The sequence below is a fragment of the Penicillium coprophilum genome (assembly GCF_028826855.1).
Source record: "Penicillium coprophilum strain IBT 35676 chromosome Unknown utg000002l_segment0_segment1, whole genome shotgun sequence".
Lineage (NCBI taxonomy): Eukaryota > Fungi > Ascomycota > Eurotiomycetes > Eurotiales > Aspergillaceae > Penicillium > Penicillium coprophilum.
The window spans coordinates 1,574,355-1,602,344 of NW_026622722.1; the positions used below are offsets into that span (position 1 = coordinate 1,574,355).

At 48.1% G+C, this 27,990-nt stretch overlaps 10 protein-coding genes across 10 annotated transcripts; 8 read left to right on the plus strand and 2 right to left on the minus strand.

Annotated features, from left to right (window-relative positions):
- Positions 1 to 364: 364 nt before the first annotated feature.
- On the plus strand, positions 365 to 2,747 carry N7500_002641 (uncharacterized protein; the record flags this gene model as incomplete). The annotated part of the gene is made up of 5 exons (XM_056673787.1): positions 365 to 448; positions 504 to 704; positions 761 to 941; positions 1,015 to 2,091; positions 2,146 to 2,747. The coding sequence occupies 5 exons, from the start codon at positions 365 to 367 to the stop codon at positions 2,745 to 2,747; spliced, it is 2,145 nt and encodes a 714-aa protein (XP_056534312.1).
- Positions 2,748 to 4,335: 1,588 nt separating this feature from the next.
- On the plus strand, positions 4,336 to 5,667 carry N7500_002642 (mitogen-activated protein kinase; the record flags this gene model as incomplete). The annotated part of the gene is made up of 5 exons (XM_056673788.1): positions 4,336 to 4,484; positions 4,532 to 4,727; positions 4,798 to 5,179; positions 5,233 to 5,580; positions 5,639 to 5,667. Coding segments are annotated over 5 exons (1,104 nt in total), but the record flags the coding sequence as incomplete, so codon positions are not given.
- Positions 5,668 to 5,953: 286 nt separating this feature from the next.
- N7500_002643 (uncharacterized protein) lies at positions 5,954 to 8,721 on the minus strand (the record flags this gene model as incomplete). Its single annotated transcript, XM_056673789.1, has 10 exons — positions 5,954 to 6,549; positions 6,643 to 7,055; positions 7,185 to 7,621; positions 7,673 to 7,831; positions 7,884 to 8,025; positions 8,077 to 8,168; positions 8,232 to 8,326; positions 8,380 to 8,442; positions 8,505 to 8,518; positions 8,576 to 8,721. 10 exons carry the CDS (start codon positions 8,719 to 8,721, stop codon positions 5,954 to 5,956), a joined length of 2,157 nt encoding a protein of 718 aa, XP_056534314.1.
- Positions 8,722 to 10,204: 1,483 nt separating this feature from the next.
- On the plus strand, positions 10,205 to 11,217 carry N7500_002644 (HIT family protein; the record flags this gene model as incomplete). The annotated part of the gene is made up of 6 exons (XM_056673790.1): positions 10,205 to 10,244; positions 10,374 to 10,456; positions 10,606 to 10,674; positions 10,867 to 10,959; positions 11,019 to 11,033; positions 11,110 to 11,217. 6 exons carry the CDS (start codon positions 10,205 to 10,207, stop codon positions 11,215 to 11,217), a joined length of 408 nt encoding a protein of 135 aa, XP_056534315.1.
- Positions 11,218 to 11,534: 317 nt separating this feature from the next.
- On the minus strand, positions 11,535 to 13,322 carry N7500_002645 (CRAL-TRIO domain-containing protein; the record flags this gene model as incomplete). Its single annotated transcript, XM_056673791.1, has 4 exons — positions 11,535 to 12,010; positions 12,068 to 12,167; positions 12,218 to 12,259; positions 12,309 to 13,322. 4 exons carry the CDS (start codon positions 13,320 to 13,322, stop codon positions 11,535 to 11,537), a joined length of 1,632 nt encoding a protein of 543 aa, XP_056534316.1.
- Positions 13,323 to 13,713: 391 nt separating this feature from the next.
- Positions 13,714 to 14,541, plus strand: N7500_002646 (DASH complex subunit DAM1; the record flags this gene model as incomplete). Its single annotated transcript, XM_056673792.1, is given in 4 exon segments — positions 13,714 to 14,025; positions 14,104 to 14,194; positions 14,214 to 14,271; positions 14,343 to 14,541. 4 exon segments carry the CDS (start codon positions 13,714 to 13,716, stop codon positions 14,539 to 14,541), a joined length of 660 nt encoding a protein of 219 aa, XP_056534317.1.
- An 866-nt stretch (positions 14,542 to 15,407) lies between these two features.
- Positions 15,408 to 17,227, plus strand: N7500_002647 (uncharacterized protein; the record flags this gene model as incomplete). Its single annotated transcript, XM_056673793.1, has 7 exons — positions 15,408 to 15,471; positions 15,525 to 15,761; positions 15,815 to 15,922; positions 15,980 to 16,305; positions 16,355 to 16,783; positions 16,840 to 17,049; positions 17,108 to 17,227. 7 exons carry the CDS (start codon positions 15,408 to 15,410, stop codon positions 17,225 to 17,227), a joined length of 1,494 nt encoding a protein of 497 aa, XP_056534318.1.
- Positions 17,228 to 18,967: 1,740 nt separating this feature from the next.
- N7500_002648 (40S ribosomal protein uS14) lies at positions 18,968 to 19,614 on the plus strand (the record flags this gene model as incomplete). Its single annotated transcript, XM_056673794.1, has 4 exons — positions 18,968 to 19,120; positions 19,201 to 19,224; positions 19,356 to 19,398; positions 19,483 to 19,614. The coding sequence occupies exons 1-4, from the start codon at positions 19,083 to 19,085 to the stop codon at positions 19,612 to 19,614; spliced, it is 237 nt and encodes a 78-aa protein (XP_056534319.1). The 5' UTR covers positions 18,968 to 19,082.
- Positions 19,615 to 24,423: 4,809 nt separating this feature from the next.
- N7500_002649 (Ytp1 family protein) lies at positions 24,424 to 26,390 on the plus strand (the record flags this gene model as incomplete). Its single annotated transcript, XM_056673795.1, has 4 exons — positions 24,424 to 24,694; positions 24,766 to 25,715; positions 25,777 to 26,148; positions 26,217 to 26,390. 4 exons carry the CDS (start codon positions 24,424 to 24,426, stop codon positions 26,388 to 26,390), a joined length of 1,767 nt encoding a protein of 588 aa, XP_056534320.1.
- Positions 26,391 to 26,980: 590 nt separating this feature from the next.
- N7500_002650 (dienelactone hydrolase family protein) lies at positions 26,981 to 27,924 on the plus strand (the record flags this gene model as incomplete). Its single annotated transcript, XM_056673796.1, has 4 exons — positions 26,981 to 27,068; positions 27,130 to 27,458; positions 27,539 to 27,656; positions 27,722 to 27,924. The coding sequence occupies 4 exons, from the start codon at positions 26,981 to 26,983 to the stop codon at positions 27,922 to 27,924; spliced, it is 738 nt and encodes a 245-aa protein (XP_056534321.1).
- Between the last annotated feature and the right edge of the window lie 66 nt (positions 27,925 to 27,990).

The window sequence follows — 27,990 nt, forward strand, 5'->3', positions numbered from 1 at the left end:
TCATATTTTTTTAGTCCCATTACCCAGTGAAGGGCACGGCCTAAGATGATTTTAGCACCTTTGCGGGAAGTTGACTTCAATCAAAGCCAACGCCCCAGGCTATCTCTAGTGCGTAAAAACTGCCAATTAGATGGGTGGAGGATATCTGTTCGATCCCCAATTCCGGTCTAGTGGTAGGTCCTAGCAAGTAGTCATCTCTAGTACGGAATAGTTAAGTAGTCTTGTACTAATGCACCGGACCAACAAGAATAGGCTACCTATGTATATCCCTGCACTCTCTTCCTTTTCTTATATACGGTGGCCCCCGTCGGTCATTTGACATTTAACTTCCTATTCTACATCTTCCCTGAAATATCTCTTCCCCATGTTACCCTCAACAGATGATATAGCGAAGTTCATATCCATCGCTTCAGAGGCCAACGAAGGGACAGCCCTTAGATTTTTGGAGGTAAGACATTTTTTCATCCCTTCCCATATATACTAATACCTATCCTATATCTTAGGGAGCGGAAAGCGTCGACGATGCTATCAGCCGGTATTATGAAGCCCAGAATGAGCCCAATCCAACGGCCCTTACTATGGATGCGACGGATGCCGGGGCTGATACGCGCCCCCCACCGTATGCACGTTCAGCAATCAGCGGATCTACATATCATCACACCAATATTTTCATTGGAGCTGCCAGCATTCGCTCTAAAGATGAAGTACGATGTAGAATCCTTCCGTCTTGAAAAGTACTGACGTGTGTGTACTATGATAGCAAGATATGAAGGCTGCCCTACACAGCATTCAGCAGGAATGTCTCATCTTCAATAGCGATATTGAGCCAGAGCATACTACGCAATTTTATAATTGTGATTGTGATGTCCACAAATACAAAGATAGAAAGGCAGCCCGGCTTCCTGTCCAAGAATTGTGGTCAAAAGCAGTCATATATCCAGGTCAGCTCTGCCAACTTGACGATATCACTCATGTTGCGGCCACGGTCTAACCTTCTCTTTCTCGTCTGAGCAGGTGAATCAGCCTATCATGACAGCCATTCATCGGCTCTGATTATGAAGAATCCATATAGTCGTGTGCCCTCGCCATTTCCGCCTACAACTCCCGGGACTTTTAATAGGGCGAAGCCTACTGCGTCTGGCTACAACCAGTATCTTCAGAAGACCATACAATTGAACATATCCCTCAATGATGCGGCACAGGCTGCTATTGATGCCAAAGAGCCAGCCTCTACCATATGGAATATCGAAACCCCAGATCGCTCTGTGTCAAATGAGGCAGACGCTGCTTCTTCTGGTACCCAGCGACCAGCTGCCGAAGGGCTCACCCATCAAAATAATGCCTCACGTCCCCTCACGGAAAGCCCCAAGCGATCCGCATTTGGTAGTCTGAAAATGATCTTATCGAAGAAAACGTCGGAGCAGAAGGCAGATAAGGCAGTTATTCACAGTAAGGAGCTACGCGTGGCTATCTTAGAGGAGGAGCAAGGCAGATGGCCAAATCTAGAATGGCGACAGCTCGTGACAGCCTACCAAGAAGCAGTTAAAATAAGTCAGAAGATCGCCGATCTTCGAGCCCGGCAGCCTATTCAGTATCTCCATCTCCTCCGAGCAGGGTATTTTGAGCCTATTCCAGAGGCTTGGGTAAAGCTGACGTTTAGCCCTCTCAAACTGTCCATCGACGCATTCGGTGGGTGGAGAGGAGTCACCCCCAGTTGGAGAGGGTATAAAGATCTCGCCGAGGAACGTCTATACTGGGCGATGAATAACATAGAGGGCATTGTTGGAAAGAAAACGAAGCCCGATGTCATCTCCGCGATGAGTATGGCTCGATCTAGAATGGATACTGCGACTGGGGTACCTACGGAATACTTCTCACACGATGATATCTGCAACGCTCAACCCAACTCTAGGGCTTACTCGAAACAGGTCATGACTCCTTTCAGGGCTGGTGGGGTACCGGTAGCCCCTTCGGACGAAACTATGATTCTTCTAGAGGTTTCAAAGTCTATGGATTCCGCACCGCTTCGCCCGAATTATAATGAGCACCTCATTACAGGTTATTCCGTCTCAAACCAGCCAAAGAGCAAAGGCAAGTACATCTTCCTCGAGTCAGGCTATATTGGATATTAACTTTGAGAGATAGATATCGCCCAGGCCATCATACGTCGCTTTACCCAGGCAATGATCAATCACGACCACGGTACCAGAGGCTATCAATTTGTCACATTCGCAGATCAGGGCCGCTACGTAGGCCTCATCAACCACCAGAGCTTCGAACAGATATGGTCGAACATTAAATTCAGGGGAGAAACTCGGCTGATGTCAGGCTGGCAAAGAGCCAAGGAGCTCCACTTCCAAAAGCACTCTGGAACAGCAATCCATCACCCTATGTACGGGTGGCAAGCTGGTCCAGAAACACCCATACTGAGACTACTTATCATTCTCGATGGCGAAGCCGCAGATATGAATGAATTCCATCTCGATCTGCTCGGCCTATCTTGGGTTTATGTCACGATCTTCCTGATGGGTGCAGATAGATGTCCACAGCATCATCGTCTTGCAAACGAGCTACAGAGAATCAGCAATATCAATCCCCGTATCTCTTTCCTAGATGCGCAAGGGAATATGCCGGAGCGTTTCATTACTCATGAACTGCTCAAGCGACATCTCGGATACAATGTTTCGTTTTCTGATTTTGAGACATTGGAGCAAGCGACGGTGGATCTACCATCATATGTTGAGTGAACTACGCGTGTTCTATCGAATGGTCTGGACTCTCCCATATGTCTCAAAGAAGGTCAACCCAGCTCTGTGGTTATCTTTTTTGCAAACTTTCTTATGTCTCAAATGAAATGAATGGCAATAGGTTAGCCCTTTGCTGCTATCGTCATCAACCCACCTCTTAGTCTCCAGTTCACGAAGCCGCATTTGACTGGATATCGAGCACATTGAAGATCAGTGATCATCTGCATATGCATATTGACAGAGACAAGCATTTGGGTACTTCCAGGCCACTCACATCCACATTTCTATTTTGAATGTTTTAGCGCCTGTGATCAAACATCAGCCCAGCAAATGACAGCTTTCCAAATACTCATAAGGACCCTGCGCTCGTAAAACCATGAGAATACGGCTGAAAATCCGGAATATATATATATATATATATAGACCTGAGATCTCAGACCCCCATAGATAGGTCCCAGGATGAAACTTGGGCCCTGTGTAGAGCGGGAAAGATGTGACAAGTTTCCAGCAGGTGCAGTAGCGCCGTCCATAGAGCGCGACATGTGAGAGACTTTGGCGCTGTGGCGGATGATCCCCCCCATGGTAGATGTACTTTTAAACTACTTTGGAATGTATGGGTGACTCCATATAAATCCAGGTACCAGTTGGGTAGTGGAGATACTGATCCAAGGTTCATCCAAAAGACAGGGGGAAAACACCGTAACAGATCTCTCTCTCTCTCTGTTCTCTCTTGCTCTTCCTCCTTCGTACTTCTACGCTTCTCTCTAGCGTCGATCAATCCTAGTCTTCTCTTAATTAACGCCAATTTCCCGTTTCTGTTTCTGACTTTGTTTCACCCACTAAATTGCCGGAGCTTCAAAGCTCTCTGCCCCACCACCTTCTCCCTACGGCCCGCTGTTTCTCCAGATTCATCTTCTCTCCTTTCCATTCTTCTTCATTCTGGTAAAAAAAAAACAACAGGTGAAAGAGTCCCCAGTCTGGCCCGACCCGTATCCCGATGACCCCGCTTCGGCACAATCTTGGCTTATCCTCTTCATGCGCCCAAGCATCAATTCCACTGACATGCCACCTTCTTAGGACTTCCGAACTGGATACCGTGATTCCGGTAGAACGCCTCAACACGTGAACTTCGCGCCCCCGGTATATCGGGTCTGGACGCTGTACCTGTCACATCTTCCCCCACTTGGAGCTTCGTACGACCAAGTTCCCCTCTATCTTTTCTACACCTTTCATTTCCCTGAGATCTCCCCGGCCTTCGAGACCAAATTCGAGAGCTAAAGTGCCTTCCCGAAAACCCAATTCGATTGCAGCGCAAACGAAAAGTAAGCTCTATTTCTCCCGGTTTCCCTGCATTGTTGTTGCGTTTGTTCCCTCGCGCTAGCACTTGGAATCGAGTTGCTTGACACTTTGAAGCAATTGAACTCGAGTGCTATTGTCTTGCCTTCCCTGGGCCTGTGAATCGTGAAATTGCGCGCTATTATCCGTTTACTGTTTCGAATCCCCGGTTCCCGTTTCATTCCCCATGGACTGTGTTCGACCTTTCTTCCACTGGATCCCAAGGATGTTAAAAGCTGACAATCACCCAAAGGCCAAGCCTACCGAAGAAATCAAAGAAACCGTTCTCAGCATGGGCCAGCAAAACCCTCCCGCGGGTGGATCCCGAAAGATCTCCTTCAATGTCTCCGACCAATATGAGATTCAAGATGTTATCGGCGAAGGCGCCTATGGTGTCGTTTGGTAAGTAGTACGAGACTGTCTTTCGAGGCTCCTCTAACCCCATATAGCTCTGCTATTCATAAGCCGTCCGGCCAGAAGGTTGCCATCAAGAAGATCACGCCGTTCGATCATTCCATGTTCTGTCTGCGTACACTACGTGAGATGAAGTTGCTGCGATACTTTAACCACGAAAACATTATCTCCATCCTGGATATCCAACGACCCCGTAACTACGAGGGATTCAATGAAGTTTATCTGATTCAAGTATGTCGAGTCTTGCCAGCCGATAAGATGCACATATATGGGATGTGACTGGGTGACTAACAGTACGCAGGAGCTGATGGAAACGGATATGCATCGGGTTATCCGCACACAAGACCTTTCAGACGACCATTGTCAATACTTTATCTACCAGACCCTGCGTGCGCTTAAGGCAATGCACTCAGCCAACGTCCTCCACCGAGACTTGAAGCCTTCGAATCTTCTGCTCAATGCCAACTGCGACCTGAAAGTCTGCGACTTCGGTCTGGCTCGTTCGGCCGCCTCCACCGACGACAACTCCGGTTTCATGACAGAATATGTGGCCACACGTTGGTACCGTGCACCGGAAATCATGTTGACATTCAAGGAATACACCAAGGCTATTGACGTGTGGAGTGTCGGCTGCATATTGGCTGAGATGTTGAGCGGAAAGCCTCTCTTCCCTGGCAAGGATTGTATGGTCTTACTGTTCTCTTGAGCAACGACAATAACTAACATATACGCTTAGATCACCACCAGCTGACCCTCATATTGGACGTCCTCGGCACGCCCACGATGGAAGATTACTATGGCATCAAATCCCGCCGCGCCCGCGAATACATCCGTTCCCTCCCCTTTAAGAAGAAGATTCCCTTCCGTGCACTCTTCCCCAAGAGCAATGACACAGCTCTGGATCTACTCGAGAGACTTCTCGCTTTCAACCCGGCTAAGCGTATTACTGTCGAGGAAGCCTTGAAGCACCCTTACCTCGAGCCGTATCATGATCCCGAAGATGAGCCCACTGCGCCACCCATTCCTGATGGCTTCTTCGATTTCGACAAGAACAAGGATGCTCTGAGTAAGGAGCAGCTGAAGCGTGAGTGTATCTATAATGCGTTTTGTCTTCTCTTTCTTGTTTTACTAACCTCTCCTAGTCTTGATCTACGAGGAAATCATGCGGTAAATCTGACTTGACGATTTCAAATGATATTAGGTTGGCTAGGAGGAGGATGGATTCTACCCTGCACGCACTTTGACTCGACGGCGTGATTTGATACATGTTAGAGATAGCAAGGCAACTCGAAATGTGATTATGAGTGTTCAAGTAAAGCAGCTCACTTGCACCGTAATACCACCACTCTGCCAGCTCCTAACCCCGATTCTATATACTTTTAGTTCCACTTCTAGTTATATACATCCCACCCTGCCCAAGCACAAAACATAGTCTTACACACCCTCATTCCCATCCGCTAAGTCGAACGCATAAACGCCTCAATACCCTCCAGCACACCCTCGGGACTAGGCTTCGGCGCACAAACATGTGCCTCAAACCCGAACTTTTCACGCAGATGATCCCGCGTCGTAGGCCCAATAGTAGCAACAAAGACCCGTCCCTTCCCAGTCCCAGTCCCAGCAAAAGGCCCCAACCCAAGAACCCGCAACATAGCCTCACACCCCGTCGGCGAGAAAACAACAACCCAAACATCTCCCTCTTCCCTCCCTACCACATCTGCAAAATCCCCCTCAAAAGACCCCATAACCCCAGTCTCATACACAACCAGCTCCTCAACACCAACCCTCTTCCCAACCGGTAATGCGTCATCCATGAGCGTTTTCGGAATGATATCCCTCCTCACCTCCCCGACAAGGAAAAGAAGCGATGGTTTATGCGTCGGGTAGAGACTATCATAATGCTCGAGTATGAGATGAGCGAGGTTTTCCCCGGTTCCGGTGTCTGCGCCGTGGATCGTTGCGTCTGGGAGGTGTTTTTTATGGAGGGTTGTGAGGGTGCGGGCTGTGGCTGGGCCGACGGTGTAGAGGATTAGATTTGGGGTGTTGAAGGTTACTGGTTTGGTTTGTTAGTTTTGATTTTGGCTTTGGTTTGGGTTCTGTGCTGTGTGCTGTGTTCTGTGGGAGCTGGGATGGGTTGGGAATATACCATGTTTTTCGTCTTCGATCATCTGCGCGAAACCTTCTACTGCGCGTTGGCTGGTGAAGATTAGGCCGCCGTATTTTCTGGGGGTTGAGGCATTGTTTTTGAAGGCGCCGGTTGTGAATAGGTCGCGGACTTGGGTGAGGTTGTTTTTGAGGAAGCGGTGTTCGAGGACGGGGACGAAGGTTGGGGTGTAGTTTTGTGCGGAGAAGAAGTCTTCGTAGCCATCGTGGGGGAGGACTTTGTTTTGAGGAGGAGAATTGGTGTTGGCGACATTCTGGGTTGGGTTTGGGGGTGTGAAGATGAATGTGAGGGTGAGGGTAAGTAAAAGATTGGAGGGATTTGATATGATGTTATCGAGTGCGGGGAGTTCTGGGGAATTGGGTTTTTGATATTGGGGCTTTCTAGGAATGCGAGGACTCTTATTCAAGTTGCAGCTTAGTTCATGGGCTTGTCTACTCGTCTAGTTTGTATAGAATACACTATTCCAACACAAGGAAATCGAATTTGAGTCTAGGAAGGCTTATTTACACATTAAAAACACAAACTACTGATCGTCCAGCACGTGCAGGTATCGCTTGTCCTCCTGGCGCTCGCGCTCCGTGGAGGGAGGCAGATCGTAGTAAGAGGCACTACGGTAGCCCTGCAGGTAGTGGAAGGTCAAGTTGGCAAGATCGGCGGTCTCGTCCATGCCCAAGTCCTTGAAGGTCTTGGCTGTCGGGTCGATCACCTGGTCGAGGAACTCGCGCTCCACCTCGTCGGCGGAGAGGGTGTGCCACCACAGGAGCTTGTTCATGTAGTGGGCGAAGGGCTTGAGAACGGCCTTGGGGACGTTGATGTGACGGCGCTTCTTGATGATTTCACGGTCGACCAACTCGGCGATCTCGGCGGTGGAGTAGTTCTTGGGACCGTACAACTCGAAGGTCTGACCGGCGGTGGTGTCATCGTGCAGCATACGCTCCAGAGCGGTACCGACATCAATGGCCTAGCTATGGTTAGTTCAATGCAGCTTGTCCGCCCGGGGAGAATGACATACGTGAACGGGCCAGTAGCGCTCCTGCATGTGGTTGGCAGTGAAAACGTTGCCCATCTTGGCCAGCTTGTGGAGCAGGTTGTCCTCGAAACCGAACATTGGTGCAGGTCGCACGATTGTGGTCTCGGGGTAGATCTTGCGGACGATCTCCTCACCCCATGCCTAGATGTCATCAGCACTCTCATTCTTGTATGATTCCGATAGATGTGCTGACCTTGGTGGCAAAGTACTCGGAAGGCGAGTCACGGCGAGCGTTGTAGGAAGAAACGTGGATGAAGCGGTCGACATCGTACTTGGCAACAGCATCGGCAATACGTTCGATACCATCGACGTGAACGTCCTCGTAGGAGAAGTTCCTGGAATGGTCAGAAACCATTTACACATGTATGCCACTCATTATAACTCACTTGGTGGGATATTGGCGACCGACAAGGTTGTAGACAACATCGGAGTGACGAACGCTCTCCTCAATGGACTGGGTGTTGCGCAGGTCGTATTCCTATAGTGGGAGTCAGACACCTCCCACAATTCAAACCAATTATACAGTGACCAGGCTCCATACCATGAATACGACTCGTCCAAGATCACCAGTGACCTTCAGGTGTCTCTTTGCCATCTCCTCGCGGTAGGGAATGACAACGGTGCAACCCTGGCGAGCTGTGGGTCATTAGTCCATGATTCGATTGCAGTGCAGCAGACCCTCAACTTACCAAGCTTGTTGACAATGTAGCGACCGAGGAAACCAGTAGCACCAAAGACGGTCGCGGTGTGGCCTATAATTGTGTGAGTACATCAGGGCCGAAGCATAGCATCAGAATGAAAATGGCTTAGCTACCTCCAATGGAAGAACTATAGGACGAGCGCGTCAGCAAGCAAGAACACTAATACTCAGAATTGATTACTTACCGACCACCTTGGACCTTCAAGAGGGGCTTGCCAGTCCGGGTGATGCGGACATCCTGAATGTTGCGCTGGAACTGAAGCTGCACTCGCGGAACTGGCACAAAAGGCCGGGCCCCCAGGGCAGTGTTGATGGTGCGAGACTTCTGCATGGTCTCTGGCTGAGTATATCTCTCGAGACCAGCTAATTGGAGCGGAGTGTTGCCAAGAAGGGCGTGGTGATGTGCGAGTGTCTTTCGCAGCGTCAAGTCGGAAGAACCGCACGGGACTATTACGCTAGTCCTAATTCGGGACTACGGACCACCACTTTAACAAATCACTTTCTCGTCTTTCTTTCATTTCGTTGCTTACGCTCGGTTGATATGGTGTTTCTGGCTATTCAATTGATTTGGAGTTAGTCTGTTCACCGAAAGCTACAGGCTGGTATAGCTACACCCTCTGTAGGATCAAATCTCCGTTTTGATCTGACAACACCTGGACTGTGATTGGATGCTCCCTGGGCTTCATTCATGTCTATAAAGTACCACTGTGTATGCTTTCCATCTTTCTATCGCAACTGAAATATGGCCAGTGATTTTTGTCGACGCTATGGTTCCTGGGAAATAAATAGATTTATGTATGATCATTTTTTTATCAGTTCACTTATAGTCTTGCCCTAGCTATCCATTGCACACATAATGTATAGAATCAACAATGTATGAGGTAATACAGCATTCTACCATATCAAACATCAAGCTCTCTATTCATGGTGTAGGGATCGCTGTCTGGCAGGCCAAATTAGGTATATGAAGGTTGTTACCATGGAATTGATATAACGAGATCTTCATAGCACAAACATGATGGAAATAATAGCCTGATAATTGGTAGCCAGACAGTTATCCGGGAATAAGTGCTCATTCACGTTGTTTTATGAACTGTGTTGAGAATAATCACAACCTTAGACTATATATATATCTTTGGCTTAGGATTACGCCCCCTGAGATTCCCCTAAAACAAGGGTAAATCTCTAGTTGAAGCATGTAGTTATTAATTGAACAATATTTATCAAAAATTTGAGAACACAAAAAATTAATGACAGCTGTGTCATTGTAGTTCCAAAGATTCATGAGAGGAGTTTTGTGGGCAAATCACGGCCATCTCTGGTAAAAGGCAAGAAATGGGTTCTGCACTAACTTGTCCCACTCCTCGGGTACGCTTCCCTTGTCTTTCTTATAACGGCCCTGATTCTCATTTGGACACTCGGTCCGGATCCAAAACGGTCGAGGTTCGAGTCGGACCAGTCGATTTCTTCTTCTTTTCTTTTTAAGACGCGCTTTGAAAGGCGGTAGATGGAGGGCGGTGAAGTAGACCTGCTTGGGGTTTCGGAGGTGGGAGCGAAGGGTAGATCACCCAAATGTACACATGTCAATTCGCTGTATCTGATGGATCTAATTTTCATATAACTTCATAAATATATTATAAAATTATGGGAAAAAATCATGCATGTGGAGGTTCAGCATCGGTGTTTTTGTAAGCGTTCGGCGAATAGGGTACTCGGCGGACAAGGAATGTGTGCATGGTTATTCGTGTTGGGGACTTATTTGAGCTTCATTCCTAGATCATATATCCCGACAATTAAAATTCCAATTGAACACAATGTCGTCTGCTGCCTGTATCTTCTGCAAGATCATCAAGGGTATGTTTATTGTTTACATCCATGGATGTCTCTACTCTCAATCCGAGCTACACATCTATCGCTGTGTCCAATTCGGCACGTCATAGCAGAAAAATGAGTTACTGACCTGCTTTCTCGGGAGTTCTATAGGAGATATCCCTTCCTTCAAGCTCTTCGAGAGTGACAAGGTCTTTGCTTTCCTCGATATTCAGCCGCTCAGCCGTGGCCATGCGGTGCGTTCTATCTCCTACCATTCTCTTCCCCGCATCCGGCATGCCCCTCGTAGCGGTGCGCCAGCGAAGTTGCCTCAACTGCGGCGATAGCTTCAGCCAAGAATCGAAGCCCGATGATTTAAAGAAAATCAATCTGACAACATGCACAGCTCGTCATTCCCAAGTTCCACGGTGCAAAGCTGACCGACATCCCCGATGAGGACCTGGCCGAGATCTTGGTAAGTCAACGAGAGAACAATCCGGAGTGACAAGAAGATAGATGAGAAGGATCATGTTTTTGATCTATGATTGAATGCGATGACATTTTCTAAGGACCTTGGGGGACAACCTTGGGGACGATTCCACAGGGTCCCTAAGAGGCCTGGAATTTGATTGGCAAAGAGGGACATAGCTAACGAATCTGTACGCAGCCCGTTGCGAAGAAGATCGCCAAGGCCAGCGGCGCCGAGGACTTCAATGTCCTGCAGAACAATGGACGCATTGCGCACCAGGTCGTTGACCATGTGAGTTTCAGTCGAGGATCTTGATGTTTGTCACGGTACTAATCGGCAATCTCGAATAGGTTCACTTCCACATGGTATGCTCTACTATCTTTTGGATATTTAGTTTCACGCCAGGAACTGTCTTCGGAACATACACTAACAACACAATAGATCCCCAAGCCCAACGAGAAGGAGGGCCTGGGCATTGGCTGGCCGACTCAGGCGACTGATATGGACAAGCTCAAGGCTCTTCACGAGGAGCTCAAGTCGAAGATGTAAAGTGCTTTGGCTTAAAAGATCACTAACTCAAGAACAATGGAAATTGAGTTACTTCTATACTTTTGCCTTACGATTTGGAATATCGCTGTATTCTGTACACGGAATAGTGTTAGTTTGATTAGAGGAGGTCATCAGAACTTCCGAAGTAGGACTCTGCTCCGTTTAATGTAGACCGAATTGTGCGTATATCCTCTACTTGACAAGAACCAAGTCTGCGTATGCTACAAACATGCAAAATCAGACTCTAGATATCTAGCAGGTTAGCATGAGAATCAACTACATCAAACACACCACCCAACTCATGTACTATGTGCAGTTTATGCCGATGCACTCTCTGCTTTCTTCTCTGAGTCAGGATAGAAGTTGATCTTTCCGCCGCCCTGAACGATATTGAGTCTGTCGTAGAGCGAGCGAGCCCGAACATATGGGTCAAGGACCCAGTATTGCGTACGGAGTTGGGCGATCAAAGCATCCCGCTTCTCCTTGGCCGCGGAGGCAGCGTCGTTCTCCTTCTTGAAGCTGGCGCGGATCCACTCAATGGTAGTGTCCTGGATCTCCTTGGCGAGCTTTTGGCGCTCGGCCATCAGGGTATCCCGGGTTTCCTTGTCGGCCATGCTGGGATTCTCGTTCTCCGGTACCTCAACGTATTTGTATTCCCAGTCTTCGTCGCCTTCGAGCTCCTTCATGATTTGGCTTGGGTGGATGAAGTTTTCGAGATCCGCGCGGTTCTTCGTGAAGTGGATCTTGGCTGCGACGACTGGGTCGAGCCAACCCTTGATAACGCTCCAGATGCCTGAATTATAGTTAGAAAAGGGTGTTTCGGATGGATGCTGTGGTGTGGAATACGGACTTGAGAATAACCAAGGGGCCTTGTGGATGAGTACTGCTCCGAGGGACTCGGGGTAGTTGGCTTCGAAACACTTGATCATGAATTTCACGGGGGCGTAGTCCTGGGAGATATCAGTACATATCGTAAATGACATTGGGACGAGAAGCTTACCATGTTGGCCATACCGAAGTCCGTCATATCAAAGACAATAGTCTGCAAGAGTCAGCCTCCGAAATACAATCCTCACATCAGGAATACTTACCGCAGTCTCAACCGGCGGTGCAAGCAACAAACGCGCGGTCTCAATAGTATAAACAGTAAACCGCTCCAAGCCTTCATTGTCCTGGTCACCAGCCTTATGCAAGCGCACACGAACAACACAGATTGGCCGACCAGCGCGATCAACACCATGCAAGAAACTCTTACCCAGACGCATCTGTGTGAGGAAGTCCTCACCCTTCTTCTTTTCCTTGGCATCAGAGCCCTGCGACTGCTTCACAGCCGACGCCTCACCGTTGAACATGATATCGTCGTCAACATGCATTTCCAGCAGTCGCCAGCGCATCGTGGAAATCAACATGACAAGCGCCTTCTTGGTGTCCCACTTGCGCGCCCGCAGGAATCGCAGTAGCAGCGAGTCAGGGTTATCGCCCTTCACCATGCTCCAGAACGCTGTCCGGATCTCTTCAGGCTTCATGTCCTCCAGCGCCTGCTTAAACTCCTTGGACTGGCCGTACTTGTCGTCGCCATCGACAACGCTGAGGGAAGCGGCGCCGCTGTCAGAGCCGCTTTTTGTATTGTCGTCGGCGCCGCCGAAAATTCCCCACCGGCTCTTGGATTTCTTCTTATCCTGGGCTGGGGCGGATGTTGCGGCATCGCTAGTAGCAGTGGATGGAGGGGCTTCCAGTTCTTCCAGTTTTAGGCCGAAGACTTTCAGTGCCAGGACCCAGAATTCTTGTAGCTTGATTTCTTGTTCTGGGGTAAGGTTCCCGACTGTTCCGGGGGCGGGTTCGGCGGGCATCGTCGCGAGGGTATCGATTACTCCGAGAGCGGGTTTCTCAGGGAGCCGGGGCTGCGAAGTGATTTTGTTTTTGGGATTGAAGTATTTGTCCTGAAGCCAAGCGCCTCCTCCAACGAGAGCGAGAGTAACTGTTAAGGTCCAAAAAGATGAAGCCTGCTTTGGTTCTGGGTGCGTGAACAAGGGTCGCGCAAATGAATACCGAGCGACAGGAAATTTGGCCGAAGGATAGAGGCGACGTAGAATTGTTCCACGCATAAGCAATGTAATTGGGGTGATAGTGAGCACTAGGTGTTGGCCCTGGGGGGAAGAGGGAAGAAAATATGTGAGAGCGGGATCAAGGATATGACGATGCGGGGGAAGATCGTCGCCCTAATAGGTGTACTAGTTTGGAAATGCTTCGAGGTTGTATTTATTCCAAGTTCATCTAACACATATATTCTACAATCCAGTTTTCATATCAAAGTTGAAGTATAGAGGTGTCGCGTGAGAGATCTTTCCGGGGAGATCAACAAATCCCAAACACAACCCACTCAACATCACACCCCGACAACAATCCACGGTTGAACAATAACAACACCTATTCTCGCTGGCTCATTATCTCTCGTTAACCCTCCTAATTGATCGCATTCTCAAACACCTCACAGACATGGACGCACCCCGATCATCCTCGCGCCCGAGACCTTCATCCAGGCCTACAACCCCCCTGCGCCCCAGCTCGCGCTCTTCGATACGGGAGGCCCACGGATATGGAAACAGTATTGGAAATGCAGGATACACACAACCCGCTTTCAATGCATTGGAACCGCAATTCGCCGAGCTGGCCGATTCGATGGCGGATCTCGAGGCCAACTTCATGCACCTGCAGCTGATGCACGAGAGCCTGACTCGCTTCAGTGAGAGTTTTGCCAGTTTTCTCTATGGATTGAATATGAATGCATTCTGTGTGGATTTCCCAGAGGTATGGTTGCAGACGCGTCACCGACAGTGGTGGCAGTAGTGACAGCGCACGACAGGGTTGCTGATTCATTCGACACAGGCTCCGATTTCAGACTCGTTCAAGAAGGCTAAGCAGGATGAAGAAGAAAAAGGTATTGCGACAGCTCCCTGTGGGAACTACCGTCGATCGGGTTTGCTAACTGCATCAAGAGGCGGAACTAGAATCAGAACCAACACGACAGGTTGATGATGGCGAGATGACCTTTATGTGAGTCTAGAGAGCGATGCAACAAACCCCCTGCAAGAGGACACTAGAGCTAATAACTTGTCACGCTAAAGGACTACGGACACGACTTTTGTTGAGAATCCGAGCACGACTCCCTCCGCTAGGCCGACATCCAAGTATGCTGCGGGCTCACGAGTCTCGTCGCGTGGCACTGCTCGTGGTGCAGCAAGCAGCCGGTATACTACACGAGGTACTGGTCGTGGCACTCGTCCCAGCGCATTGCCTCGGGGCAGAGGGGTTGGAACTCGATGAAGAGCCGGATATTCGAGCACTTACAATGGCATGATTATGGGCAATCAGTTCATACTACATGTTAGACTATTGGTATCCAAGTGCTGGGGACCTTTCTAGATTCCAACCGCAATGCGCTGTTTGACACATGCTTTATGACTCCCTTAAAATGACTGAATGAAACTTCCATGTCACAAATGTTGTACAACATTGATACCCTACATATTTAGAATATACTGTATAGATACTTCTCTTGAGAAAAATAAATAAAAATTAAAAAAAATAAAGACGTCAAGACTGACTTCTGCCAAACTGTCCGATCTCTTATCCGGCGGTAAATCGGTAAATCGGGGTCAGGCGAAAAACCACCGCCCGATGGCAAATCAACCTCCCCCGACTGCTATTGAAATCCTCACTTAGGCCTCATTGGTTGGATAGACTTTTTTATATTTATATTCTTTGCTTGAATAGAGTCTGGTTGTCTGAAATTGGTTGTGAAATCGAATTAGGTCATTCGCAACCCTTTGTGGACTGTATAGCGTCCGTCCATTCGTCTGCTAATTGTCCTTGTTCACTTGCTTTGGTGAGTTCTATTGTTCCATTCTTCTCTGATTGGTCATGTCATTGATACTAATTGTTCTTATAGTGCAATGCTGGCCCTATTCATGGCGAGTCCTTGAGGCTGTACCTGGTCTCTTTATATCCAGCCCTTTTCTCTCTCCCTTGACTCTCTTTCAACCTCTTCTTGTCATCCCACGTGGGTAGAAGTCTGGAACTTCTAATAACGTGTTTTTCACTACGTATCTTTGCTTCGTACTTCTGATCAACCCTAACATTCTCCCTTCCATCCTATCTCTTTTACTCTTTCTTCTCATCCAACCACACCTATGTCGCTCACTATGGCAACCCTCGATTCGGTCCAGCTTCTTTCTGAAGCAGCATTCGGCTGTGGTAATGATTGACAATTGCCGTAACTCACTGATGCCTAGCTGACCTCCCGTTAGTACATCTTGCGGCTATCCTCGCCAAGGACGAGAAGACTGCTGGCCAGTTCAGAGAACAATTTTGCAAGAAATACAAGTCGCTAGCTCCATTCTCAAAAACAGACACCGTGGCTGTTCCGACCACTGGCCTCCGAACAGTGGAGTCGCTGAAACCGAAATATCACTGTTTGAGTTGCGCAGAAGTATGTCTGGGTTCCAAGCGAGCGGAGCATACTGCGGCCACAGGACATGTATTTTGTAAGCCAATGGGTTCTGACTGATTAGGCTGCTTCATACTTACACAACGGTAGACCTAGAGTCTCGGAACCGCTTTGTCTTCTGTGAGAAGTGTGTCGATTTCATCTATGACCACACCCTGGACAGACTCCGTGGCCCTTCTGGCAAGTTTGAAGCCATTGGTGAGTCCCGGGCAATTCCAAAGCATCTTCCCTTGAAAACCCACTAATATCTGGTAGATGGGCGATCCATCTGGGCCGAAGACTCGGCCTCTGAGATCTACGTCAAAAACAATGCCCACAAGAACCCATGCGCCATTCGCGGCGCTCGTGGTGTTTGGAACATGGGTCAAACGTGTTACCAGGCTTCTATATTGCAGGCCCTGCTGCATGACCCTAGCCTCACTGCCTATTTCCTGGGAGGTGGCCATGATGTCCACACATGCTCAATCAAGGACTGTCTCGCCTGTGCGACAGCTGAAGTCTTCATGGAGTTCAACAGCGCCGAGAGAAACGAGGCAGTCTCCGCAGCCATGCTTCTTCATCATGGTTGGCAGAAATCCAAGGTATGCCAAGGTCCGAGTTGAAGAAAAGAATTGGCTAACCAATTCACAGGACATGGCTGGATACCGCCAGCAAGACGCCCATGAATACTTCCAATTCCTTGTTAACGAACTGCACTCATCCACCCCCGGACACGTGGAGAGCTACGAAAAGCCATGCGAGTGCTTCTTCCACCAGATGTTCTACGGCGAACTGCGCAGCAGCGTCATGTGCCACAAATGCGGCCAAACTACCAACACCCACGATCCCATGGCCGATCTGAGTCTTGATGTCCAGCTTCAACATAAGAAGCGCAAGCTCGGTCGGTCTACTTCTTCGACCACTGGAACCCTCCTCGGCTGCCTGGACAGCTTCACTGCGGCTGAAGACCTCCACGCTGATGCTGCTTACCACTGCGAGAAGTGCGGTAACACTCCCCAGCGGGCCTCTAAGCGATTGCAGATCCGAAAACTCCCTGTTATGCTTTGCATGCAGCTCAAGGTATGTTTGGAATTTCAACTGCCTTGAAATGAGATTCCATGCTAACGTTCGCATAGCGTTATGAACATACCTCAAACTCCTCTGAGAAAATGAATGGTCACATCGACTTCCCCCTGTCTCTGAACATGCTGCCATACACGGTCAGAAAAGACAACCTTCCTGTTGACATGTCTAATTACATGTACGACCTGTCCACGGTCATCGTCCACCAAGGAACAATGGACTCTGGGCATTACTATGCCTACACCCGTATTGATAACGACAAGGTTTGTTCTATATAACCATCCCACCCTTGGTGTCTGCGCTAATGGATTATCTTCGCAGTGGGCACTAATGGATGACAATAAGGTCACCGTCGCCGGTGTCGCGGATGTCCTCCGCCAGGACGCCTATCTTCTCTTCTACAGCGCTCGTTCTATCCGGGCCGGGAAACCAAAGAAGTAGATCCCTGATGCACATATAGGCTTCAAATTTAACTAATACTTTCATAATTCGGTGGTCACTTGATTATTTCGCACATACCAGCGTTACGCTATATCATTGTAATATTGTACTAACATGTCTAATTGTAAAAAAATGGTAGATTGCTATGAAACAGCCACGGGATACCGGCTCATTCCCATGTATGTCTTACGGATGGAACACACTTTAATTCTCAGATCCTCTATCAGGCGCTAGATCGGTTTCTTTCATGTTGCAATTGAAGCTGGAAACAACAGATTCTACCAAGTTGGATAACTTGAAGACCAATTCCTCGATAATTCGTTTCTCGGCCGATTAGGCTGTCGCACGCACGCCAGTCTCATTCCATCCTCGGGGCGCTGACATACCGAGGTGACTGGATTGCCTTGAGCTTTTTCGATCAAAGCCTCGAGCTTGGAATGAATTATGACGTGTTCTAAGAGGCGCTGATGAGACATGAGCAAATCAGGATACTAAGAGTACCTTGACGGAGACGAGTTTGATGGATGATTGTACGGCAAGTCGGAAGGTCATGACCGTTTGACCTGATAGAAATCCATGATTATCGCCGTGAAGCCTTCAAGGATTCAACTAATGTGGAAACCGAAAATAAAGTATAGACGCATGGCAGGCAGGTGCTAGATCAAGGCCGATGGTAGCAGCAGGGCACAAGTGGCAGGATTACCATTCTCGGTTTCGCTCCCACAATCGACATATTTCCTTGGCCCATTTGTGGGATATCATTGATTAAAGGATAGCCATGTTCCTGGATGGCTTCGGCAATTCAGACACATTCATTATTGGTTGGATATTTTCACCATGCACAGCTAGCAGGCAGACAGGGGAGGAGGGTATTAATAATATGTATATAACATGCTATAGGGGAGATGGATGTAGAAATACTAATTCTCTGTCTCAGACAGAGAGGACTATCCAAGGAGGGAAGAGAGGAGAAAAGAAAGGAGAAAAGAAGGAACCTGTATTCTCTACAAACAATTGATGTTAATTAGATAGCCAGTGGAAGCCCAAAAAGCAAGGAATCTCTCTCAGCACAAGGTCAACACTTATATTTTTTGTTTCTTTGTGTTAATCACCATGCTTCTCCTGCACTCTTCCACGGTTGCAAACGGTGATATGGACCCTCCAATGAGGCTATCCCAAAATTTATCACCGGGTTGATATTCCAAAATGTGTTTCTTGGCTTTGCCGTTTTTCTCATAGTCAGTCTATGCCAACTGTTCCATGACTGGGAGAGACGCCCACCGGTCTATAGAATTGGACGAAGAATGTCACAGAAAGGCTTCATTTCAAGAGTAGGCCATTTATTTCAGTGCGTGAGGGTTGCTAATGTTTCTCAATTTTTCCGGGGTACATACATTTGAAAGGGAATTAACCCCAACTCCAGTACGAAGTGGTGGTTTTATGTACATAACCTTATGAGCTCCCCCACTACAGCGGGTACATTGGATTTACAAGAGAAGTACGCGACGCATTTGTGATCTCATAGCGTTAGAAAATTTCAAATCAAGTCAGAATATCTCCCTATAGCAATCTTGAAAAAGCAAAGTCAGTCAAAGCCATCAAACTTGAAAGTTATTTGAAGTATAAGATCTGGCAGCCTGAGGCATCGAGATTTGATCGCCCATTGGTCACATGATCCGCCAAAAACAGCTAGCGCAACCCAAGCGAGTTGGCCCGTGCCCTATTCCCCATTGGGGCAGCACACAACGTAAATTCCAACCCTAACTCTTGTCTCCGTTCTTAACGCCCAACGCCAGCGACCCTCGTCCCGTCAACAACCCCGTCAACTCCCAGGTCCCGCCTTTAAAACCTCAAGATGACTCACGAGAGCGTTTGGTACAGCCGGCCCCGCAAGTAAGTCGAAACTGCACCACGCACACGCAATATCTCGAAAAAGAACGACAAGCTAACCATAATTTCTCTTCGCTCAATAGGTACGGCAAGGGCTCCCGCGAATGGTGTGTTTTCCCTACCACAATTCCCCGATGAACGATCCAGTCGACACCGAGAAAGAAACTTGGAGAAAGCCTGGATGGAATCGAAAATCGATACAAAAGGAACGGACTTGCTAATATTTGTGCGCCTTCAGCCGTGTCTGCTCCCACCGCGCCGGTCTGATCCGCAAGTACGGCGTAAGGAGAAACCGAACCCTTGAGCATATTGCGTGCTGCAATATGTGGCGTGACGTGGACTTGTGTGGCTAATGATTGTTTTAGATGAACATCTGCCGTCAGTGCTTCCGTGAGAAGTCCACCGACATCGGTTTCACCAAGGTTCGTTTCAATTCCCCGCTCGACAATCCTATCCGATCCAATTCGAACACCACGCAACCACATTCTTCGACATGAAAATTCAATCATCAATCGACAAATTTGCCACTACCACTATCACAATCACACACGCACAATGCAAAGACACAACACTAACCGCGATTTTCTCAACCTACAGTACCGCTAAGCGATCAAAAAAACTGACTCCCTCCTCTCGAACCGTTCGCATCCACGGAATCCATCTACGCACCCGGCTCGACTACGGTAGCGTCCAGTGGAGCAATGTTTCAGACGAGCTCAAAAATGGCGTCTTTGATGTTTTTGTGAATGGAGGAATAGACATCGGGCTTGCGTGTCCGGTGTCCCGGGGTTGCGAATCAAATCAGATCTTGGCTCCGAGGGGAGGATTTGGGGTTGTTGCGTGGAGTATCTTGAAAAACGAGGATGTTCTGTTATTTCCCTCATCCTGGTTTTTTCTTAACAATTTCAATGACGGAATTTTTTTCTCTGGGAATCATTTTCTCCTCCGGCTTGCCGTACAAATTGCTCGTGGTCTGGATGAGGGCGGGCGTGCTGCTTGCATGGCTCCTCCTGTCTCTGGATCTGGTGTAGCTTTTGATGATTGCCTGGGTGAGCCTTTTGAGGTGCACCGATGATTTATGAGTCTACGAATTCTTCGTAGCGGCTTTGAATGTCAGCATATCGGACATGTCTGGACACTTCTACTTCTGAGTATGTAGGATTTGGTGACTCGGCTGCGTGACCAATCTTCATGATGACTCATGCGTTGTAGAGCTGTGTGCAACACGACTAGCAACCTTCGAAGGCATGACATTTATATAATAGGATGTAAGTCTACTGAAAGAAACCGCCATGCTCACGGAGACTCCATTTTGATAGGACGAATATACGGTACCCCTGGCTTCCACATCAGAGCCCAATCTAGATATCGGCTTTGTGAAGGACCCCAACACTGGAAAGGACACCTGATGTCAGTGGTCGCATATTCTCGTACCTGGGGAGTTCAAGTAACCCGGCAGCTGACACACATTCCAAGACATGCCTTGACCTAGGGAGGGTACGCTAGAGAAGTCCTTGCGGCTCAAGATACCCGTCGATTTGCCTTGGGTGTTACTATGTGGATCCTTCACGAGTATATGGGTGTTTGACAATCTTGGGCGTTCAAATTGTTTGATATTAACGAGAATGGGCTTCAGTTTGTGCCCACCATTCTCAGTTTCCTTTGGACCAGAAGAAATATGGATTTGACACTGCGATCGCCATGAATCGGACCCAGGTGTTTCACTAATTGTCAAAGACTCTTGGTGATACACAGAGCACAACGAAGAAGGCGAGCTTCATGAAGCCACCGAACGAGAGACCTTTGGTGTCGCACGGTATCCTGTTCGAAATGCTCCACCGTAGCATCCAGTAACCCACCGCCTTCCCCAGTTTCTCGACTTGTCGCCCTGCACGACTATGGCAAACCGATTTTCAAGACAAGCACTCATTCGACCCTGCTTGCTGCATTAGAAGATTGTGCTTCAAGGCATCAGTCTTTGCAACGGACAGGGATACTTCATCGAAATATCTCAATTCATATTATATTGGTCAACGACGACGCAGAGAACCCTTCGTGGTCTTTGTTAATTGATCTTGATCTAGCTGTTAAACAGCAGCAAGTCGATGTCTCGGGGCAACTGGAACGACTGACACGAGGGCCTTTGCAGCAATTGGCGTACTTCTGGATGAGAGGTATTCTTTCATACATGATCTCGAATCGTTGTTCTGGGTGATCTTTTGGATTTGTATCCACTGCCAGTGTCAGGCAATGTTTGACAAGTGGAACTTTATGGATGTAGAGGAAGTAGCTGATGTGAAGAAAGGGGAAGCATACGAGTGAGGACTTTACAGAATACTACTGGCCACTGATGCCGTGCGTCAAGCACTTCGGGGCTGGTTTCTCATGGAAAGAGACGGCGGGAGGAAGATACAGGAGTGTATCATCCGATAAAAGAGATACTTCGGGATGCCCGAGGGCCTGAGTCGTCCCCATCCTTCAAGCTAACATTCTGACATGACTCTCAATATAATGTGTGTTTAGTATAGATTAAATTTTCGGATTTTAGTAAAGAAATGGATAGCGCGGAGAATTAGTCAAATGCTTAACCCCCTTGGACAACATTGCAACCTTTTTAAATGCCCGATGTCCGATCTGCATCGGTCCTCAAGAGGACTACACCATGGCTGAAAAAGTCACTGGATTTCGGGTATTAAAGATATTGCCCTCTAACTCAGCTTGTTCACTGTCCAGGCCTTCTGACTCGCAAATACGCTAACTCGGGAACGCTAGGTAGTGTACGGAATATACTTTGCGGCTTAGCGTCTGGTACTTCTAGCCTGGGAGTACTTTTCAATCCCTGCCTATGTATTCGGCTGTATTCGTATCTACGTCGATGCCCGAGTCCTGCATGCTGATCACACGGGATCTCGAGGTATTCACACTATGCTCATTGGTCCACAAAGACCCCTGGCGAACGGCTACAGATCAGAGCCGGAGACCGGACAGCAGTTGTGCCGGACTTCCGATTACTTACTCCATAGGTATGCTCAGCTTGGCAAATATCCAGCTGGACATGGGATCTCTCGGAGCTGTAAACATGTCGAAAGTTTGATATTAGCTGATCGAATTCGACCAGGAACAAATATCCATGACTGTAGGTTGGCATTACGAGAGCTGAGGGTCCTACCTAGATGTCAGTGTTAGTAGTTAGCCATCCTTGGGCGTAGAAGCTGCTGGAATTGACAAGGATTAAAAATTGAAGCATGCAGTATGGCGCCAGGTCACACCGTCAGATTCTAGCCGGACACAACCGCCATGGAGATATGTGGACAGCCACGGCGTTAGGGAATGAGATGCCTAAACACGAAGTTAAAATCACCGATGTTGTAAATCGACTGCCTAGAGGGAGCATAAGATTACCGCCATGAGCAAGCATGAGTCATATGATAGCTCATACAGGTGGAAACACGAGCTCGGCGACATATACGGTGTACGGTCACTTTACAGGCTCGGAGTTCGGATGTAAAGCGGAGTTTGCATTCCGATGAGATTTCAGAGATTCACAGGTTCGCAATTATTCAACGCAGATCCTCGGGACGTGCAGGTGCGTGGATGTAATATGCCAGACTTTTTTGTCAGGTCCCCGGATGCTCACGGATGCTGATTTACCAATCGCCAAGATCGGGCTCGGTCTTGGCTCAGCCCTCTGTTGTTCTTGTGTTTTGCTATTGTAGGAGATGATGGCATTTGTGATAAAGTAGAATGTATTATAATCCGTAGTCCGTAGATTATGGAGAACAGAGTGAAGTGGGGACATTTAGGTTGTCTTATGTGAAGCTGTAAAAGTCTGGACCGGGATGGCTGGGAGATACCACATGACGATATGCATTGGGTATGTGTTGAATATCAGGTGGATGGAACAGTGTTTTTTTTTTTTTACATCTTACTATTTCATTGTGTACGGAGTACTCCGTATAAAATTGTGTATCGGTGCAACCTAGAAGAACATTCGGATTATTCAATAAGCGAGACTACACTACTTTAGCCCAACTACCTCAATATCACCTCTTTGGGTAACAAAGCAAGGTGCCGAACTTCCGCTCAAATCCGTTCTCATTAGCTTTTCGTATATCCGTAGGGTCCGGCATTCAATTTTCATGCTCTATACCCCACCAGTATGGGGCCACCTCAAAAAAAAAAATTGCGGCTCGGAGAACAAAGGGAGGGAAGTCAAGGCAGGGATGTGTATGGAGTATGAAAGTACAACATACACGATTTTGGGATTCAATGCATGAAAAGGGTGGTGATTGGAGGAACAGGTCCCTGATGATCGTCTACTTCAACGGCGCCAGACTTGTACATAATCATGTCGAGAAGTCAAACTGAGAATTTCGGGCTATAAGCTAAGCAGGTTGTCTAGCTGCCATGTTGATGTGTTCATCCTTTACTCCGTAGCTCATACAACTATACGTCTATATGGATATATGTATCAAGTAAGAGAAAGACGAGAAAATCAGACCGTCCAAATAAGGTAACGATCGACTACGTCATTGACCAGGTTATATTTCTGTATACCGTACACCGTACATGAATACATATGGCATCATGCATGTTTTACAATAAAGGCCAAATTTCCAAATATCCATGTAGTCATAGTTCCCATGAAGTCACCAAAATCCACATCAAAAGGTTCCCGAGATACCCGAATGAATAGACGAGCGCAAACAAGAAAAATCAACGACTTCAATTTCCATGATCAGTGTACGAGATAGTCAAAAACACAAAGTTTGAAGGTGAAGAGTACAGCATATGTTGTATATCGAACTATAAGCGGAAAAGAATACCAAATTGATTGGGCATATATCGGCCCCGGGGGCCCTTGGTTTTTCCACGCACTTTTTTTTTACGCTTTTTATCTTTCATTTTCATTTTCTTGTTATTTATTTTATAATTAAAAAGCATTGGAAATCAGCGTAGGCAAGCTCTTTTCTCTAATTTGAGCAGGTTTTCCGGTACTTCGTCCCTAGCCCCGCCTGTGGGCTTATATATTGCATTTCCTCCCGGAGTCTCATAGCTCATACTTCAGCCCTACAGCTTTCCAATCGAACAGTCTAGTTTTTCGCCTCCTTGTAGTCCTGGACGTGGAGGACTATTAAAAAAAACACTAAACACGGGTCTAATTACCGGTTTGGCAAGTTCGCTACGTCACCATTTGATAGAGCTTCGACCCCAGGCTGGTTGGAGCTCTATATCTCACAACCATTTGCATTTTTGCACATACATACACATTATTATCTCTTGCACTATCACATATACTCTTCCCAATGCGGCTTATAACTACTCGAGCCGTATTGGCGGCAACTGTCACTCTGTTTTTCGCATCCCTGGTGACCGCGCTTCCACACGATGAATCAATGGATATGGATATGGGAATGGATATGCACGCAGTGACCGAGGCGCCACAACCTACAACCACTGCGATGCCGGCTACTAGTGAAGGGCCCATGAGCTATTTTGCATACGGCAAGCACTCCGGCGCCATTATAGCACACATTGCTCTCATGGTCCTGGGCTGGTGCTTCGTTCTTCCTGTTGGTAAGTGGCTCTCCTGTTGAGATTTGAGGGTGAAAAGGAAACGGACAACTGACAATTGATATTCTGAATAGCTGTCATGCTGAGTGTTGCGCGCTCGTGGCTCGCCATTCCATCACAATTGCTTTTCCTGACCTTCAACGTTTTCGGTGTTCTACTCGGAATTGTCTATAACAGCCAGACGCCAGACCTCTACGAGAACAACGCACACTACAAGATCGGTTGGATCGCGACCTTGGTTGTCAGCGCCCAGTTTGTCATGTCTTTGCTCTTTGCCTACGCTGGCCGCGGCAAGTCCGACACGCCCTCTTATGAACATGCTTCGTTCTTCCCTGTCGCGACGGACGACCATGATACTGAGCATGCTTGTCTCAATGGCGCGATCCGCGAGCATCGTTGGTCTCGTGACAGTGGCCAGGGTACGGACAGCAACTCTTCTATCCATAGTCCTGGATCGTCGTCGTGTGAGTCGCCTACCGATTACGATGGATTCGAAAAGCCCGACGAAGTGCTAGCGAAGATTACCTCTGAACGCAGCTGGATTCAGAAAACGCGTGTTGGTCGATTCTTGCTACAGACAATCCCTGGTCTGATTCCCAGCTGGCTTCTCCGCGTTTTGAATATCGTGTACAACATCGTTGACCGTGTCATTCTTCCATTCGGATTTGTGGCTATCGCGACTGGGGCTGTGACGTATGGTGGAATCATGAGGGGTCGTGAGATTTTCAACGGCCTTGCGCACTTCATCAAGGGGGGTATCTTCTTCTGGTACGGTGTCCTGACCCTGGGACGCTATATCGGTTGCTGGGCCGATCTGGGTTGGGCCTGGAATAAGAAGCCCTCTGCGTCTATTGTTGGTTGGAAATCCAAGGTTCCCTCGGGTGAAGCCACGGAGTCCTTTGTCATTTTCCTGTATGGCGCGACAAATGTCTTCCTCGAGCACCTCAATGGTGCGGGCAAGGCATGGTCTGCCACAGATCTTGAGCACGTTTCGATTTCCGTGCTTTTCTTCGGTGGCGGTCTGGTACGATTTTATCTTGTTTCCCGCTTTGTATAGGAATCATTCTGGCTAACATGAAAAACAGGCCGGTATGCTTTTCGAATCCGCTTGCATCCGTGACTGGGTCAACAACACCATCCTTCAACCCCCGGCTCATGGTACCTCGGATGAAGCCTGGAGGCCCCCGACATCGCAGGGGGTTTCCTTGAACCCTATGCCAGCCCTCGTCATTATGTTGCTAGGCATGATGATGGGGTCGCACCATCAAGATAGTATGACATCAACTATGGTACACAAGCAGTGGGGTAACATGCTGGTTGGGTTTGCGTTGGCGCGCGGTATGACATACCTTTTATTGTATCTCAAGCCACCGACCTCGTACCTCCCGGCTCGTCCCCCGACAGAAATCATTGCTGCATTCTGCCTTATTTCAGGAGGTCTGATTTTCATGTTGAGCGTAAGTTCATATATATCCTTCTTAAGCTTTACAGCGTCACCCTAAGAGCATGGCTAATGTTGATCCAGACCCGTAATGTGATTCAAGCGATGGAGTATTACGAAGTGGACGCAATGTTCACTTTCACCGTCGGCTTGGGCTTCAGTGCTTTCATCATGGCGTATGAGGTCTTGACAATTGCTCTCAAGGCCTGGGCTATGAAGCGTGCTCAGCGCGCACGACCGAACTTCCGCTTCCAATGAAGAGTCCGCGACGTTTTTTTGTTTTGATACCCCTTTACACTTCTGAGGCTTTTTCTGTTTCATGGAATATACGGAGTCAATTGCTTGTGAATTCTTCATGACATAATAATCCCTGCAGAGATACCCTGGGAAGGATAGTTCCTTGGACAACCTCGGGACATAATATTTTGCGATGTTGAATGTGTGAATGGAATTAATGTGGTAATAATGGTTTTGATTGGGACTTGACGTTCTAATCCCCGAGATATATTGAGATATATGCACAGATGTTCGGAATTGCCTTGGAAAGTATCGAGATATTCGGATTTAGTAGCTTAATGCCGAGCCGGTTCAAAAGGGCTATGAGGGGCAAGTGGAGTCACAGAAGAGAAAGACACAATTGGCGAGTCCGATTGGAAGGAAATGAGAATTGAAAGACTTTGAAGAGTTTGATTGGAAGAAATGGTAGAAGACCTCACTCATCATTGTACAACGCCCGATACCCCCCATAGTACTCCGTACATTTATAAGCAATCAACCCCTCTAGAGATCTACAATTCGACACAAACTTGTAAAATCTTCATCTTTCCATTCAATCCCCCTTTTTCAAAATGGCTTCCAACCCTCCCGCTGCCTGCTGTGCCTCTGGTTTCAAGCACGAAGGTACACCCACTGGCGAGACCAAGAACATCAACGGAGGTAAGAGGAAATTGCCTCAATTCACTCGAGACCAACCATTGTTAACCAAGCTGTTCTCCAGTCGATACCTATATCGTCTATCCTAAGAACAATAAGACCCCCGAGAAGGCCATTCTCTTCCTGACCGATATCTTCGGCATCTTCACCAATGCGCAGATCCTCGCCGACGAGTACGCCAACAATGGCTACCTGACCATTATCCCGGATCTTTTCCAGGGCGACAAGATCAACCCCAGCGACATGGCGACTGGCAAGGCCGACCTGCCCGCATGGCTCCCCAATCACCAGCCCGCGAACGTCGAACCCGTTATCGACTCGACTCTTAAGTATATCCGTGAGACTCTTGGCGTCAAGAGGGTCGGCGCTGTTGGCTACTGCTTCGGCGGTAAGGTATGTAATTATAGACCAGACCTGAAATTCAAGGATCCGAAACATTTGAAACCCATTGGTGCTAACAATTCTTTGTTTAGTACGTCTGCCGCAACCTCAAGCCCGGCCAGATTGATGTTGGTTACACTGCGCACCCTTCGTTCATCTCCCACGAGGAACTCAGTGCCATCAAGGGTCCCTTTTCTATCGCTGCTGCTGGTAAGTTGATGTTTGCCATGGGTTTAGAAAAAAGCATCAATGGCTAATTGTGCATGTATTAACAGAGATCGACTCGATCTTCACTACCCAGCTTCGCCACGAGTCCGAGGAGATTCTCATCAAGGCTGGTCAGCCGTGGCAGATCAACCTGTTCAGTGGTGTCAGCCACGGCTTCGGTGTGCGCGCCGATCTGAGCGACCCCAAGCAGAAGTGGGCTAAAGAGCAGGCCTTCTGCCAGGCTGTCGCTTGGTTCAACCAGTACCTGTAAATAAAGAGGATCTTGCATATGTAAATATCAGATAGTGTCTCCACCCCCATTTGATGTCTGATGATT